Source organism: Periplaneta americana, chromosome 7 (genome assembly GCF_040183065.1).
Source record: "Periplaneta americana isolate PAMFEO1 chromosome 7, P.americana_PAMFEO1_priV1, whole genome shotgun sequence".
Lineage (NCBI taxonomy): Eukaryota > Metazoa > Arthropoda > Insecta > Blattodea > Blattidae > Periplaneta > Periplaneta americana.
This window is the reverse complement of record NC_091123.1, coordinates 154,560,720-154,579,855: the sequence shown is the minus strand read 5'-3', so window position 1 is coordinate 154,579,855 and position 19,136 is coordinate 154,560,720. Positions and strand designations below refer to the sequence as shown.

The 19,136-nt window shown below is 36.9% G+C and overlaps 1 protein-coding gene across 2 annotated transcripts in view; it reads right to left on the bottom strand.

The window, feature by feature from the left end:
• LOC138703629 (uncharacterized) overlaps window positions 1-19,136 on the bottom strand; it is a 316,932-nt gene that overhangs the window by 129,689 nt on the left and 168,107 nt on the right. For both annotated transcript variants that reach the window (XM_069831674.1, XM_069831673.1), the window contains exon 2: window positions 10,166-13,635. In XM_069831674.1, coding sequence (XP_069687775.1) covers window positions 10,166-12,721 — 2,556 coding nt within the window. In that variant the 5' untranslated portion in view covers window positions 12,722-13,635. The remainder of the gene's footprint in view (window positions 1-10,165; window positions 13,636-19,136) is intronic.

The following is a 19,136-nucleotide window of genomic DNA, read 5'->3' as shown; positions in this document are numbered from 1 at the left end:
ACTGTATCTGACCTGGAGCAATGTCCCGTATGTTGTGAGATGTGCGCAGACACGAAAGTATTGATTTTTTCCGAGGAACAGATGTCCACATTGACCTTGCTAGGCCATAAGAACCTACAGAGGTAACATTGAAATAAAATTAGACATTGAAAAACGAGATGACAAATTGAATTTATTTGAATATTATTTACAATTAACGCTAATTATTATAGTAACAGAACATAACCTTCTGCAACAGTATTGTATTTCCAGCCTCCGTGACTTTTCGCTAATTCTCTTTCGATTGCATATCCGAGAATAATCGATACTTGCGGTTTTATAACGGTAGAAAGCTGACCTGTCATTGGCTGAACAGTTGTAACCTGAGTCGTCATTGGCTGAAAGACCTGACCTTTAATGAGTAGGTGTACTTTAATGACATGCATTAAAGGTCTGCTACCAGGTGTATAATTACTACATTTCGGCATGGTCGAGCATAAAATATATTACGTTGCATGTAACAGCCAGGAAGAATGTAAAAGTGAATATCTCTAGAAACTAAGTGCGTGTCAACGACTTTATATGTGCATACAAATGCGTATTTCGACGGAAAAAATAAATAAATATTTTCTCTGTAGGTTACATTATCACATTTCTGTAAAAAAAAAAGTTTACCTTTATACACGTTTGTCCTTTTCAAAACTCAGATTCATTAATAAAGCACATTTTTGTCATGGTAAAATGCACTAATAAATGTTTACAATTTTATTTTATTCTTAAGTAAATTTGACAGCCTTGCTATTTAATATTTCTACTACATTGGACAAAGAAGATGCTCTGTATAAAACGTTTAGCAATTTCTTTAGCAACAAGCATCGAAAGCACTTTTTTAAGTATTATAGCACAAGGAATACAGTAAATTAATTTAAATGTCTGTTTACACTGACTGCAATTTAATAATAATAATAATAATAATAATAATAATAATAATAATTTATTTTAGCTGGCAGAGTTAAGACCGTAAGGTCTTCTCTTCCACTCAACCAGCAAAAAGTATAAAAATATACGGTATGAATGAACTTACAAGCTACAAAGGACACAACAAATTGAGTTAGATAAAAGTTATGTTCATAGGGCCTTACTTATGAATTAAACAGTAAAATACTACGAACTGTTAATTAAACAATGAGATATAAACTGTGTAGCACAATTAAACTAATATACATAGAATGTTAATATATTATTTCAAACAATATTACACAATAGAAAGATATTATTATAAGACAATTGTGAAAATACAGCGCTATCAGGATGCATGTCTAAAGAACGAAGTTACCATGTAGTCAGTGACCGTTAAAGTCAGTATAATTAGAATGAATTGCTAAGACGGTTATCCTTTAAGCTACTTTTAAAAGTGTTTATTGTCTTGCAGCCCCCCTAATACTTTGTGACAAGGAATTCCATTGTCGCGAGGTGGAGACTGTAAAAGATGAGTACAAGAGGTTCTATGAAGAGGTATACTTAGCGTGCCACAAATAAGTGATCTGGTATTTACGTCGTGGTTAGAGTATAGATAAGAGAAACGAGACGAAAGGTAATTTGGTGATGGGGTGTGCAACAATCGAAAAAGTAAAGACAAAAAGTGTAAAGTTCTACATTCTTTGAGTCAGAGCCAGGAAAGACTTGAAAAGGACGATGATATGTGATCATATCGCCGGATGTTGCACGTATCTGACGCACATATTCTGGACTTGCGTAGCTTGTCTAACAGTTCAGAACTTAGGGCACTTAATTGAACGTCACAATAATCGAAGTGCGATATTAGTAGGGTTTGTGCTAGGGTAAGTTTTAGTTGCTTGGGCAAGACGTTTCTTAAGCGACTCAACAGTGAATGGAGGAATAGATTTTTTTTTTTTGTTTCTTTAACTTTAAATTTCCAATTTACATTATTATCGAAAAAGAAACTAAGATTTTTTTCAAGAGATGGATAGGGAGGGGATTGGTATGTTGTTAAATGTTACGACTGAAAGATTACTCATAAAATACACTTAAGTTAAAACCAAACGGTATTAAAAGCACATAGCAATACAATTAAAATTCATTCACAAAACATGTTTCGGGAAGTGCTAGCCCATCATCAGTAGCACTGAACCCCGTTCAGCTGTTCCCGAAACATGTTTAGCGGATGAATTTCAATTGTATTGCTATGTGTTTTAATACTGTTTGATTTTAACTTAGTATATACTTTATGAATCAATGAAAAACACTGTTACTTTAATGACTAATAAACACAACTATGTCAGCTATGAAAGATTTCTGTTATTAAGAGAGTTAACTAAACATTTATGTCCATTATAGCTTGAGTCTTACTTGGATTAAATGCGTTGTCTGAATTTCGACTATATTAAAACAATGAAAAATAATTTCTTTCTGTGGCCAGCTCAACTCACCAACATTTGTTTTTTTTTATTCATATTTATTATCATCATACGGCTTTCAGGTAGCGGTTTCCCTCACATCATTTATCATAAGGAGCAAAGGACATTAGTCTATGTTTGATAGAAATAGAGGAAGAAAATAATTTATATATCATATTTAGGCCTATACGCGAAAATACTGTCACCAGCTCTACTCAGTACCATTAATGAACATGTTTACAATACACAACCATAATATCCCTTAATATTAGTTTGTGTTACTGCCTGAAATAACCTGTAATCAGTAATAGTCTTTGTAGTGTTACTCTCTTCAGCTTTAATCAACAACAACAACAATCCAGGTTGCCTGGCGACGATAGAAAACAAAAGACAAATATAAATGAGATGTATAAACAAAGTGAATACTTTTCAAAATTTAAGTATAATAATATAGATGTACTAGTGGCTTGTGCAGCAAACGCTGCTGCAAACTAAGTTCGTTAGACGTTCAAATAAACATTTTTCAGATTTATTTTCAATGAAGAATACTTATCTTTTTAATAGTTATTTGCTTCCATAATAATGAAACATACTCCCTCTCAATGGATTTTTTTAGGCCAAATAGCCTACTTTTTCTTGAACCTATCCAAATTCAGTTTTTGAGTTTCAACGTGAAAACCCAAGTATCAATGTCAGGACGATAGCAGTAGCTATTTCAGGTCATTGTGGATTGTAGGCAAAAGTTAAAAAAATGTCAGGTTTGCTAAGCTTTCGAACAATAGCAGAATAGCATTTTCGTATAGCTGCTGCATGTAGAACTTGAAATGTAGAGCGTAAAATAATTTTATCCTACTAAGAGATCTTGCTGAAATGATCTGGAGACTACAACATTTTCTAGACCCTTATTTTATCAGTAAGTAATACCTTTTTAGCTTTCCTTAGGAACTGTAATTTTTGCGCTCTCTCGAGCCAATACTGAAGACAATGACACATATCAATATCTACACTACACCGCCATTAAGTATATGAAAAAGACCCAACCCCACCGGGCTAATAAGTATAAAAATATTTGATTTTTAATAACAATATTATTATCTTATTTAAGTTTTGTAGTTATATATAGCAGTCACTCAGTAAATTATAGAAATGAAGCTCTAAATTAACATATTCTCTACATTTACTTACATAACCTCAAAACGTTTCACTTTCATGTCATCAATATAGCATCAATATTATGTACAATTAATGAAAAATAAATGCATCATGATATTAACTATAATAATATTTAATTTCTAATGATAATAATGTCATCAAACCACCTCAAGTTTCGTAGATTTGAATATCCAATACACAGCTGTACTCAGAAAATTATTATACACAGCAGAATCAGATTTTAATAACAAATTGAATTGAGCTCTAAATATGTCGGCAATCCTGCAGGTCATGGCCTTCGTGTAATAGCCTATTGTTTATTGTAGTGTATGTTTTGTTCTGAAATTCAATCGAGTCGGCCGTGATTCAATAAAATAAGTTCTCAAAACTGACAACAGATGGATTTTGGAAAATAGGAAAATTATGTAGGAAAATTGACATTTCACTGAAAACTACTACTTTTCCGAAAAACTTTGGATTCCAAGCTTCAAAATGAGGGGTCATTTATTAAAATCCGTTCAGCCGTTTTCTCGTAATTTCCATTACCAGTTCAAATTATATATATAGATTATTTGAAATTCCAAAGGGAAGAGTGAGGGTGTGAAACCTAAAATACAATTAACACTGGTTTTAAACTTCCTCCTCAATGTCTAAATTAACGTGTTCTTTGTTTAAATATAAATTTAATTGAAATAAATAGTTATTAGACTCCAAAGTTTTGAAATGGAAGCTCTGTAAGATGCGTTGAAAGTAATGACACTCCAAGAAGCAAATTACGTAATTTTTCGTGTCTGCAAACAAATTTTATCATTCTGTACAATGATTTACAATCTTGCACATGCTTCCAGCAATTTGCACAAATACAATTTTTCACTTGTGCATTTTTGCGACAATTATTTCATTTCTACCTTAGCCTTCCTATCAAGTCAGAAAAGAACATGTGTACTAATTCGCCTGTTTTCCCGCCCCTTCAGTAACTTGTGGCCCACTTGGCCCATCGTACTAAAACGAGTAGACAGACACACCAGGAGGAGGTCACCTCAGCACCATATTTTTAAACTATTCTCTCAAAAAAATTACAACATGGCGGACATGCAAAGATCTGACGCAGCATCATTACTACTGAAGCCAATCAAAACGTCTGCATGGTGTCAACTTTGAAAACGCTCACCTCTTCTCTGCATGATCTTCGTATAAAACAACAAACATCATGGCAACTGGGCGAAGCATTTATTTTACAGTTACACACTATTAAAGCCATAAATAATGAGTTGTCATATGCCGCGGATAGTCGGTGATTTTATAGTGTAAGAAGAAAGTCTGGGCCGAAAAGATGAAGTCCGCAATTTTAAACGCAGTCGGACAGAAATCAGGAAAAATGAAATAATTTGCGGGATGGTGTTAAAATGACAATTAAGTGGCTGCAAAATAATACATCTTGCGAACTGAATGAGAGCCTTCTGTTTGACCAGATGATCAAACTGAGATCTTTGCTATCGGACAATGAGGAGGAAAATTCTAAAGATATGCTACCGCACAAAATCTGGGTCAACTTTTATCAGAACTGTGTTTCTGTGAAGCAGTACTCAGAATTGCTGATTATTATAGAATTTTATTTCTCTGCATCTAGGCATAATGCCAACGTTGAAAGAGTACTTTCTTTGACTATTACACTTTTACTAAGTCATACTACTTTTGACCAATAAAACGGTACGAAAGGACGTCTTTCAACCAATCACGGCTGCTTATCGCACAATTTTATCACTTCCCTAGCATGTTTATTTTTATCATTTCCCTAGCATTTATTTGTTTCTATCATTTCCCTTGCATCTGTTTCTTTGTTTGCCAACATTTCAAGGTGAAAATTCTTTACGGTACTACAAAACATGCTTTGCATCGTCATTTGTTTACCGCATAGACAGTCAACTGAAAATGGCGGCTCCGTTCAAACGTTTTCGTGAAGTTAACATTAGTGAAATAGAATTTTAGTAAGTCAATTAATATTTTATTGTATTAGAGTACTTTATTTCTTCTAATCTTTATATACTTTCTTCTAATCGTATAACAGTCAATTAAATCCCACTCGAGTTTTGATTTTCTCTAGATAAATCAAAACCTCTAGTGAGATTAGAGCCTACTGTTGATAAATTGCTCACTGGACAGAAGAAAGGAACAGACTATCACAGTCAGTAAATGTTTTGCAGATATAGTATAATACCAAAAATGCAAATTTCAGTGAATTTCACAAGGCCATTCAGAACGAAACAGAATCCCTTTCTTCTGCTCACAGTTCTGCGAAGTATAAGTGGTGGTGGTGATACACAGATTTGGTCTCCCGCTCCCACCCCCCCCCTCTACTAATAAACTTCCAACCGTCCTCCACACAGAACCAAGGCCGCGTATGCAGTACTCAGTGAGTATAGTACATTCCATAAATATGTTCGCGTTTTCTAGTGACGAAAGAGCTTTCAATATTGAATCATATTTTCGCACAGGTACTGTCGTCCGTTTCCCTACGTCGCATCCCGGTTTCTCCCACCTGCTTCTGTTCGCCCCTCTGTAAATTCTAGTAGCTGGGCTGTCTTAGCTCTTTTCTGGAAACATTAATTTCTGTTAGGAACTGGACGTCTACGTAATATTATACAACTGTTTAAAATAACTTAAATAAAAGGGCCTCGTTAAGTAAATAACTGTCACGTGATCCCCCCCCCCCTTTGTACGACCCTGCGACAAAACCACTTGATCGGACAGTAGATAGCATTTCTGAGTAATTTTATCTTTTCGGATCGGGCAGAAGTGAAGATTAAATTTACAGTACGTAAAGTACTCTTTTATAGAGTAGGTACAGAATTATTTCAACATGAGTTACTAGTACGAAGAACGAAACTGGTAATTGGAATTAGGTACAATAGTCTATAGTGCGATAATATGCACAAAAGAACTGAAGCCTCTATCGAAAGGAACGGCCATTTTTCAAAAATGCGTTTAAATATCCATATTATGATTATTTTTCAATTTAACTTCATTCTCTATATTGTACGCTAATGTGCTCTAATAGTACAATATACACTGCATAATTAATACGTCCGAATGTATAGCTCAGTTCGTGAGTAAAAACACTTGTTGTTAATACAGTACTGTATTTTGATTAAACAAAAACCTAATGAAAATTATCAAACTCAAAATTGCGATATTTCCTAGTTTACATAAATGAACTACTTTTCTTCCCTCCTATACCTAGTAAAGTGATTTGTATTTTACGCCAGTATCATCGAACTCCAGTCTTGGAAGGGGGAGCAAGCGGTGTTTCCGGTTCTGGACCTTTAATCGAAAGATATAGCCAGGTTAGTATTAAAAATTTTAGTAAAAATAAAATGATGTCCCTGTATAATTTTCATTGTTACAATTGTATTTACTACATTTGCCATGATTATTCGCAACAATTCTCTCCTGCTCGTCAACTGTTTGTTCAATGACCGGAACTACAGGTCCTGTAATGAGCGTATTGTCTGCCTACATTTGGTGCATCTCCTACATACAATAATTAACAAATATTAAATGTTTTTATATAGCATGAAACAATATATTTCACGTAACTCCTTAAGAAAACGCTTTAACGGTATTCGTCACGATATTCCACACTCGCCTGACGGTTCGTCCGTAAACATCTCACTCGTACCATAAAGACTCGCTTTCTTAAGGAGTTACGTAAAGAACTATTAATACACTGCACTCTTAGCTGACTGAGCATATTGAGAACTAAATCAATGGTTTTTCCAAAACACGCTATGAATGTTTCATATGTAACAATTTTTATCTCGGAAAGGAAGCGAAAACGAGCAAAACTGCATTTTATTTTTGTTTGAAATATCTCAAAGACTAACCCTCTGAAATTAATGACATTACTTACGGTTCACCTTGTATATTTACTACTTTCATCTGAATATTGATTAATCAATTCTCTGTCTTAGTTTTGATTAAATTATCGCATATCGCAGATGGTATTTGTTGGGGAGACAGCATATTATTTTTAATGGCCGGGAGGCAAAAATGTTAAATACAGCCCTGAATTAAAACTGACTAGTGGCTTGTGCAGCAAATGCTGCAAACTAACGTTCAAATAAAATTTTTTCAGATTTATTTTCAATAAAGAATACCAGACATTTTGAAAGTTATTTGCTACTATAATAATATATACTCTCTGAATGTTTTTTATGCCAAATACTTTTTCTTGAACCTATCCACCTTCAGGTTTTGAGTTTCAACGTGAAAACGCAAGTAACAATGTCAGATCGGTCAGTGGTTTTTCATGTGGGACTAAATAATAGCTAATTCAGGTCATTTTGAATTGTACGCGATAGTTAAAAAATGTCAGGTTTTCTATGCTTTCGAACAATAAACATATCATCTTGGTATACCTGCTACATGGAGAGCTTGAAATGTGGAGGGTAAAATCATTTCATCCTGCTAAGAGATCTTGCTGAAATGATCGGGAGACTACAAAATTTTTTTGGTCTCTTTTTTATCAGTAAGTTTTGGTTTTTCCTTAGGAACTGTAATTTTTGCGCTCTCTCGAGCCAATACTGAATAAAATATCTACACCACACCGCCATTAAGTATATGAAAAAGACCCAACCCCACTTGATTAATAACTATAAAAATATTTCATTTTTAATGACAATATTATTATCTTATGTAAGTTTTGTAGTTATATACTACATAGCCGCCATTCAGTAAATTATAGAAATGAAGATCTAATTTAAGATATTCTCTACATCTAGTTATATAACCCCAAAAGTTTCACTTTCATATCAGCAATATAGCATTAATACGTGTAATTAATGAAAAATAGTCGCACATGGCATTAATTACAATAATATTTAATTTCTAATGATAATAATGTCATCAAACCATCTCAAGATTTATAGATTTTAATATCCAATACACAGCTGTACTCATAAAATTACACAGCGCAGAATCAGACCTGTAAATTATTTTTAGTAAGCCTTGAAGTTTTTAATAACCAATTGAATTTGAGCTCTAAATATGTCAGCAATCTTGCAATCTTACACCTTCGTGTAATAGCCTATTGTTTATTGTAGGCTAGTGTGTGTTTTGTTTTATTCTGAAATGATGCAATTAGTTCTCAAAACTGACGAAAGATGGATTTTGGAAAATAGGAAAATTATGTAGGAAAACTAACGCTTCACTGAAAGTTACTATTTTTCTAAAAAAACTTCGGGTTCTGAACTTCAAAATGAGGGGTCATTTATTAAAATCCGTTCAGCCGTTTTCCCGTAATTTCCATCACCAATTCAAATTATATATATACTAGTGGCTTGTGCAGCAAATGCTGCTGCAAACTAAGTTCGTTAGACGTTCAAATAAAAATTTTTTCACATTTATTTTCAATGAAGAATACTTATCTTTTTGATAGTTATTTGCTTCCATAATAATGAAACATACTCCCTCTGAATGGATTTTTTAGGCCAAATACTTTTTCTTGAACCTATCCAACTTCAGTTTCTGAGTTTCAATGCGAAAACGCAAGTATCAATGTCAGGACGATAGCAGTAGCTATTTCAGGTCATTGTGGATTGTAGGAAAAAGTTAATAAAATGTCAGGTTTGCTAAGCTTTCGAACAATAGTATTTTCGTATAGCTGCTGCATGTAGAACTTGAAATGTAGAGAGTAAAATCATTTTATCCTACTAAGAGATCTTGCTGAAATGATCTGGAGACTACATTTTCTAGGCCTCTTATTTTATCAGTAAGTAATACCTTTTGATCTTTCCTTAGGAACTGTAATTTTTGCGCTCTCTCGAGCCAATACTGAAGACAATGACACAGTCATATCAATATCTACACTACACCGCCATTAAGTATATGAAAAAGACCCAACCCCACTGGGTTAATAAGTATTAAAATATTTGATTTTTAATAACAATACTATTATCTTACTTAAGTTTTGTAGTTATATATAGCAGCCACTCAGTAAATTATAGAAATGAAGATCTAAATTAAGATATTCTCTACATTTACTTACATAACCTCAAAACGTTTCACTTTCATGTCATCAATATAGCATCAATATTATGTACAATTAATGAAAAATAGATGCATCATGATATTAACTATAATAATATTTAATTTCTAATGGTAATAATGTCATCAAACCACCTCAAGTTTCGTAGATTTGAATATCCAATACACAGCTGTACTCAGAAAATTATACACTGCAGAATCAGTTTTTAATAACAAATTGAATTGAGCTCTAAATATGTCGGCAATCCTGCAGGTCATGGCCTTCGCGTAATAGCCTATTGTTTATTGCAGTGTGTGTTTTGTTCTAAAATTCAATCAAGTCGGCCGTGATTCAATAAAATTAGTTCTCAAAACTGATAACAGATGGATTTTGGAAAATAGGAAAATTATATAGGAAAATTGATATTTCACTGAAAACTACTATTTTTCCGAAAAACTTTGGATGCCAGGCATGAAAATGAGGGGTCACTCATTAAAATCCGTTTAGCCGTTTTCCCGTAATTTTCATTACCAGTTCAAATTATATATATAGATAGATGCATGCTCATGCTTACAATGTTGAAAGTTCGAACCTGTGCTTTGGCGTGAACGTCGTGGCCAGATCTCCAGGTGGTGATAGCCGGAGCCCCTCTGCTCCTCTTCTCCAACAGCAGTTCGCTCGGACACTTCTCGAAAATGAGGACGCGTTCGGCGACGGAGCCCCTGGTAAGGAAGGGACGTACTGGGTTCGTTCCGCTGCCAGTCCCTCCCGGACGAAGTCGTTGCTGGACCGCGTTCTCTTGATGAGGCGGATGCGAATCTAAAGGCGGATGTCGCGCCGGTCTGGCCAAATTCGTTGCAGCCCCAGTCCTCCGTCTCGCGTTCGGATATTCTTCGTCAGCCCCGACGCGTCCTGCGGCCGACCAATCCGGACGCCAGTTCTCTCCCGGAGACGTCGGGGACGTGGAGCCGTCAGAGGTTCGGGGGCTTAGCTGGAACCTATTGCGAGCCACAGGGACCACTTCATTGTGTGCTAAGTGTTTACCGTCCACAGTTCCACCACTACTAGCAGTCGCGATTCCCGATATGCTTCTCTGCTGCTGTTCGAACTGTTTCACGTCCTCCAGCCTCTGCTGCGTCAAAGGATTCTGTTGTGCGGCGCGATATCGTACCTTTGCGTAATCTACAACTGATAAGTTTGATAGAGAAGACTTATCCAACTCGTCCTTCGTATTTAAACTGCCGTTTGTAGTCGTTAACTGCTGAGGCTGTTGCGATTTCTGAGAGTCTGTTTCTGTCGATTTTGACACTGGCGACGATGCAAAACTTTGCGAAAGAGATGGAGTAGATATTGTTGAAAGCGTCGAAGATATAGGTGTAGCTGTGCTGGAGCTTTCAGTAGCTTTTCTTGCTTGGGATGACGTTACTGAAAACTTAGGAGTAAGTATTTCAGTCTGCGGTTTCTTTGATTTTTTCGCTACCGAGCTAGTCTTGTCTTTAGAGGGCGATTTCTTTTGAAGAATGCTGCTAGACTTCTTTTCAGTAATTTTAGTACCAGATGTTACCTTGGTAGGATCTTCTGCTATTATGATTCCAGTTTTTAAAGCATTTATAAGGCGTTCTTCTTCTCGTGCCACTTCATCAAGATAAGCTACAGCATCTTTATTATTGTTGTTGGAAACATTGGACGGCAAAGTGGCGTACTTACCACTTGGAGATGCGACATCCTCTTTCTTGTTAATAGGGACGTCGCTTCCAGAACCGATCGCAGTACCAGCACTGCGTCTGTCGTTACCGCCACTTATTGTAACGGTCTTGTTCTTCAAAGGCCATGTGGTTAATCCTGAAGACGATGACACCGAGGGAGTCACTGTAGTCGTTTCTGGGTTATTCTCTGGAATTTGTCGCTTCGTTTTCTGGGGAAGATCTGGTGGAAACGTGGTTTCAATGGTATCTAGAGATATTGTGCCATGGTGAAGGATAGGCCCGGGAGATTTAATGTTCGTAGTTAACTGTGAAGGAGAGGGGGAAACAGAAGTCGTGGTGTTTCTTGTAATGTGGGTAGAGTATGCACCTGTAGTGGAAGGCTTCGTCAGTAAAGGCTGAGTTTTTATTTCAAGATGTGGCCCAGTAGGCTTCACGAACGATGTCGTAGGTGGTGACTTGGAAATAGGTTGCTGTATCTCTGGTGGCGCTTGTTTCTCGAACTTCTGAAGAGCAAACTGAATTGAAGAAGGGAGAGGTTTAGACGGTGAAGATTTATGTTGTTGCCTTGCGGCAGCTAGTCTGGCTTTGTCCTCGACAACGAAATTATTTACAAGTTGTTCGAGATTATTTGCATCTAACGAGGGTGCGGAAGCTAGAAGATCCACCGTCACAGGCGATGTCTTCTGAGATGACTGAGGAACGGAAGACTTTGATGGAGTCTTTATAGGAGAAGACTTTGTCTGAAGCGATGATTTAGAAGGGGAGGATTTTGTTTGGTGAACTGAAGATTGTGACGGTTGAGGAGTTAATGCTGACCCGAATTTATCTGCAGCCGTCGCATTGCTGTGGCAGGTCAAAATTTCTGCTGGCGCCAGTCCTCGCGATTTCCATGTCTGATAAATCGCTTCTGCATGATCAGAAATCTGTTTTGCGATTGCAGCTATATCTTCTTCTGGTTCTGCAACGAACTTTCCTCCATCCCGACCTCGCAGGGGTTCGTGCTTGGCAGTCGCCGCCATTTTGAGATTATTGTTACTTCCGTTCAAGTCTTGCTTCACCTGGCCGTCGTCTGCTTCTTGTCGTAGCTGCGGGTGGTGTCGCAATAGGTAAGACACGGCTTCTGGGGTCAGGTCAGGGGTGGGGTCTAACACTAACTCCGCAAGTTCCGGTTCTTCGGGAAGTGGCACTACGGACACGGGGATCGCGTAACCGAAGTGAACCGCGTTGCAATCAACAGGTTCGGGTCGACCTTCGTTAACGAGACACGCATTCAAATCGGGGTAATGTACAGCACGGCCTGGACGAGGATCTACCGTGCAAGACGCGTAACGCGTCACGCAGCGAGCGACCTGCAAACGTGACGGCACGGCCACTGCACCAGGCGCCAAAGATGGCGACGACGGCGAGTCGGCGTCGTGAAGATGGTGGTCAGACGAGTTCATCTCATTGCAGACATTATCTCACGGGCAGTGCCGTCTGCCCATTTAACGAACATTATGAATTGAGTGGTCACTTCTCTCTACCTCGAAATAAAGTAACGACTATACACTTACTCTTTACTGAAAATTACTTGTGTGCATTCACAATTTACTGTAACTTCGCAACAAGTTCTGACTTCCTTTCGGTGTAATACGAATGAGAATTCTTGCTTGATTATCATTCACTGGCTACTTCCTGGAGCAACCAAACTACTAATGAACACTTGTGTTACAATCTGCATGTGGACGAAACGATTTCAACACAAATTTTAATAGTGATTAGGGCACAAAATATTCCAGGCACGTTAATATTCACTTCACACGAAAATCACTGCAAGCTCGCTATAATTTATAGTGGTTATATGCACACAATATCATACGTGGGTCCGCACACGTCAGTAATAGCTACGAATACAAATTAGTAATTAAAACGTTATGCATATATAAAACAATTATGATCACAAACAGTAAAACAGTTTCGTGCACACGGCCACTTATTATCACTCGATTTAAACATCCAGAATTGATACATACAGCTGAATACTGCGCATTTTCTGTTGCACAGAATCGTAATATGAAGCCTTTAAGTTGCAGTGCCAATTTCGGAGATAATAACCGTTCACAAATTAATTCACCGCAGAGGCCGTAGCTTTGACGTTAAGGAACAATACCGGTGCCGACGACGGGCCTTCACTAGGACCGTAGACCCAATGAGAGCATCGATTCCGAGCAAATCCGTAAGCAGCACTGGTGGCGGCGGGGACGAAGGTGGCGACGTCGACGTCTGTAGCGTTGGTGGTAGAGGTGGAACCAACAGCATCAGCATCAGGAGCCGCGGCCAAGAGGAGAATGTCTGGCGTCGACCCATGATGCTTTCTCTACACATCAAGACAGAAATAAACCCCTCTAGGAACACGGGAGCAACCACCATTTACACACACATACATATATACATGCATACACACAGCTGTGGAAGGGAGAGTAATACGGTTATAAACCTGACAGTCAGTGGTGGGGAGGCAGGAGGCTTTAAGGAACAGTCGATTTCGGGAATTAAGGGGACTGTACTCTACAAGGCACAAAAACAAAACGTCCTGAACTCCCCCCCCCTCCTTCAGACACTGACAAGCGTTCATCGTGACCGTCTTTTCCTATATCCGCTGTTGGCGACGACGTCGTCTTTGTGTTTATATCTTCCAGCAGCGGCCTGAGAATGTTTCCATGCATGCACCTGTTTTCTTGGCGTCCAACGCAACACATAACCGGGAACGTGTGCCAGACTTGATGGCTGGGCAATGATAATTACTAACAACCGATTTATGAACCGGCATGTTGTTCCTTTCCTGATTTAATTTATGACATCAGCTATTTTTCGTTAGGTTACTCTTCCGGATAGTCAGATGGGTCCATAACATAGAAAATTAAATACACACATTTTAATCAAATAAAGGGAGCACTAATCAGCACGTATTTACGCATAACTGCAATAACATTATTTTCAAGATTAATATTTACTTATAAAGCTGAAAGTCTGTCGGTCAGTTATATTCTCTGAGCAGTATCTTGTATTGCAGCCATGGCGAAAATGTCATCGTGCGCCGAGCCACTGTGTAATCTGCAACGTGCATAGCACCTACGGAGGGAGGCGGACACCCGAAGGGGAAGTGAAGCAACTGTCTGACGTATTAACGGATTTTCATTTTCCTTACGTCAAGCACTTAAATATAATTTTATACAGTACAAGGCTACAAACTAATGTTTAGTACGTGTAACGAAGAAAGAAATGAACAATGAAACATAGGACACATTATCACAACCTAAAATTAACTGTCTTCAGACTGTCTCTGCGACAGAGTTTCAAAATGAGGAATTATGTCACTTACTGCCAGTCGTAGTTGATCACGAAGGTATTTGTCTGTCAGTCGTGATCTAAACTTTGGTTTTTACTATTTTCATTGTCGAAAATAATTCTTCGCAAACGTAAGTTGTAGCGAACATGGCTTCAAAAGAGAAAGCGAAAGAACGAAGCTTCGGATATTTATGTTTTGGCAAAGATTTGAAAAGTTCAACATTTGTCAAATCCTTACATCTAGCTTTCATTTAACATTACATTGTAAATCTTTGAGTTTAAATTGAAGCTCTAACCGCATTATTCGTACATCTGCTGAAAAAAGATTGACGTTCAGACATAATAATAATAATAATAATAATAATAATAATAATAATAATAATAATAACAACAACAGTTAACCTTTTGTTTCATCAGTAACATGTTGTATAATGCCGTTTTATGTTATACAACCGTTTCCCTCGTAATACTTGTGAACAAATGATACATTTAATATTCTCATCATATTGGCAGCAAAAAAATGCGTCCTCCTATCCTACTTGAAACTTTCGTTTTTGTAGAGGTACATGGTTTCGAGAGAGACATTGCGACGATATGCCACTCGCAGATCAGAGACAAATACAAATGGAACGGAGTTTGACTCCAGTGAGTGAGAGGGTGGGGGTTGTGGGAGGTAGAAAGCAAGAGAAATGCACAGCTATCATTGCGAGCCACAATGTGCTCGTGAGTCACATTTTCGCCACGGCTGTTGTATTGTAATAAGAATCTGCTGTAAATACGACTGCGCTATATTCCTTCCTTGTTTAGTCAAAAGTAGAGCCCAGTGTTTGATCACATTGAACTACAAGTTTACGAACGCACATCTACGCTCTCCACTGTTCTGTGCAACGAACGATGTAGTAAGGACTCAACTATTGATCCTGGCCATACATAAATTAGTGTAGTCAGCTCAAGAAAGAAATTCGCAAAAACACTGTTTTAGGAAATGACATTTATTTACATCAGTAACATTTACGTGATTGTTTATAATTTTTAAAAAGATTTAGGCCAATAATAGTAAATTATAATTGTAATATACAAAACACTACAAGAGTTCCACAGCAATGAAAACAAACTATACCGCTGTTCTAATATAAAAATCAATAAACTTATGACTGTCATATTCCGCCGCCCTCTTTAAATCCATCAGGCCTAAAATGGATGAGTATGCACACGTTAAAAATTTCAAACGAAAATATTCTCTTTCTTTCGGGTAAGCAATGTTCGTACTTCGGGAAACATTTCATTTTCACTAGAAGCTACTTATGCACAGATCCACATAAAATATAATACATCAATGTGTGTATTGACATTTATTCTAGTCCACCAAAACACGCAAATATTTACTAATATTGTAATCGCGTCAGATGGGTTGGGATGTGTTGTGCGTTTATGATATGGTTATATAATAAATTTCCTATACAGGTAGGCAAAAAACAGTTTCAATCAGACTAATAAACGACACCTAATCAGTTAAGGAAACAATATTGCTTCTTCAGTTAATATTACGTCTATTAAAGGCATGATTTAAGACTGAGAACGCTTACGGCTTGAAATCCAGGGATCCATGAATGAATAACATTAAGAAAACGAAGATAATAGCCCTTAACAGAAATTGCATGTATGCGCAATGTTGTGTGTTAAGCAGTAGTTTACTTAACCAAATAGTCAGAAGTTCCCACTACTTGTATGCGTCTCAATATGAATAGACCAAAGTACATAGAGCAGAAAGAAGTATTAGCGGAGATGTCTCCAAGGACCAACATTTTCGTATGAAAATTAATTTATTGAAGACATAAGTCAAAAGAATTACCGTACAAAACCCTTGTTCGCCCAATTATGGAATATGGAGCAGTAGGTTGGGATCCGTACAGACAAAACCAAATCGATTCAATAGAAAAGGTAAACGCAAGGCAGCAAAATATGTCAAAATGGGGAAGGGACATGGTGAGGAGATAGTAAAAGACTTAGGGTGGGAACTTCTCAATTCAAGGCGACGAAAAACCAGACTCACCGCATTGTTTAAGGCACAAATGGGACACAAAGCATGGACCGAAATCAATGCTAAGTTAGCAACACCGTCATACTTAGGAAGGGCTGATCATATTAGGAAGTTTAAATGTAGAAAACAAAGAACGGACGTGGCAAAATTTTCTTTTGTTAACCGCACTATAATAGACTGGAACAGCTTACCTGCGGCAATCTTTCAGGACGGTCCTCTTAAAATCAATACACTTAAGGAAAGGTTAAGAAGATTAGACTGAAAATGTAACTGGAGGTGCAGTGTAATTATTTAAGTTGTGTCATGTACATAATTGAATTGATATATAATTAATTAAGTTGATATGTAATTATTAAGTTGATATGTAAAATAATTAAGTTGATATGTAATTAATTAAGATGATATGTAATTTAGTTGATATGTAAACCAATTACGGTGATATGTAATTTAATTAATTAAGGTGATATGTAATTATTTAAATTGGTAATAGTTGGTGAAGTAGAAGTACTTATAAGTTAGATTTACCTTTGCTTAGCGTAGGCGTTATTATAGAATAGTTTTTAATTATAGTCCTAGGTTTATTGCATTTACTATTTATAGATTTACGTTCATTTTATTTTATTTAATTTAGGTTTATTTTATTTTATTTCATGTAATTGTAATTATTGTATATTATATATCACTGCCACCGGGTGTATACCCAATTGTAGTGTTAATAAATACATACATACATACATACATACATACATACATACATACATACATACATAATGCTGCACGTAGTTATTTTATGTAAAAAGTAAGCATCTGTCTTATTCTTTTTATCGGCTAATGTTGAGAAGCCATTCGTGTAATTACCCAAGATTCAAACTTTTCTTAACGTGAACATTCTTGGAAACATACTGTTCTATAACAATTTAATAATATGCATGAAAAAAATGTTGGAGATAATTTTGAGAAGGCTCTTAAATCGCAGTTTTGTTAATTTGTATTCAAATGCAGATCCACGAAACTTTCCAGAAATTACGCCTACGATATTTTTATATTTATCATTCCCAGTTCCCACTTTACAACGCTTTATCAACTGCGATGGTTATCTAGCGTCTGAGTGAAATGAAGGTGATACGTGCGAAATGAGTCCAGGATCCAGCGCCAAAAGTTATCCAGTATTTGTTCTTAATGGGTTGATGCAACATCCCGGTAAAAACCTCAGCGAAGATTTGAATCCGTGCCCGCTCGTTTCACGGCCAGACATGCTAACCATTAGTCCACAGCGGTGGATGGACACGTAGATACTGACTATAAGCAAAATAAGTCCAAGAGATGAAGAGAAATAGCTATGAATGAATGAATTAATGAATAGGAGGAGAAATATTTAAAAGGTGACGGAACACAAAAACGCATCCTTACAAGAGAAATTGGGGCTGATAAGAAGTGTCTATGTGAGCTCCAAACCTGTTGGCCACTTATCTCACTCTATCACCGTTGTACAAATACAGCGATAACCGGGAGTGCTGGAAACATGCATTTCTGTGAAAATATCGAAATAGATTTTTGCAACAATACAATAATTTTTATTAAGTATGATTTCAGCCTTTCATACACAAGGTATTTAGGTATCTGCACTGTTTCATAGATATAGACACATCCAACGTTTCGGAATTACAGAGCGACAGGGAGGGGAAATTGGTAAATGTCTCTGTTCCATCTGTTGCCAAGAGTTATTCCCTTTTCCCGTGTTTCATGGAGCAGATCTGTAGCTCCGGAACGTTGGATTTCTCCACGTTTATGACACGGTGAAAATATAAAAAAAATACCGCATAACAACAGTTTTTTTGTACTCCATGTAATAATAATCCGTGACACCTATCGTAGCTCCTGAAGTGCATCACAATGCTGGGTGGGCACCGGTCCCATACACTGGCCGAAATTCCATAAGAAAATTTCTTCCCCCATGAGGACTCGAACCAGCGCGCATTCCTTAACGCGAGTCCTAGGCAGGATGCCTTAGACCACGACGCCACGGCGCGGGACACTTCATGTAATACTGAAGTAAAAAAGTTCTGAGCGGATAGTAAAAGGTAAATAATAGTACATTATGCAACGAGCCTATAATAATAGTAATTAAGAAGCGAGTATGGATGTTTATGAAACGAGCGCAAGCGAGTTTCATAATTTTCATACGAGCTTCTTAATTACCATTATAGGCGAGTTTCATACGACTTTTTATGCTCGACCATATTTCTAACTTGAAATTATTCATTTTATTTGTATCTAACTGACCTTAAGTAATGCCTCGTAAATTGTGAGATGTGCGCAGACGCGAAAGTATTGATTTTTTCCGAGGAACATATGTTCACATTGACCTTGTATAAGAACCTACAGAGTAAACTAAATATTAACTTTGATATAACACTGAAATTAAATGAGACATTGAAAAACGAGATGACAAATTGAATTTATTTGAATATTATTTACAATTAACGCTA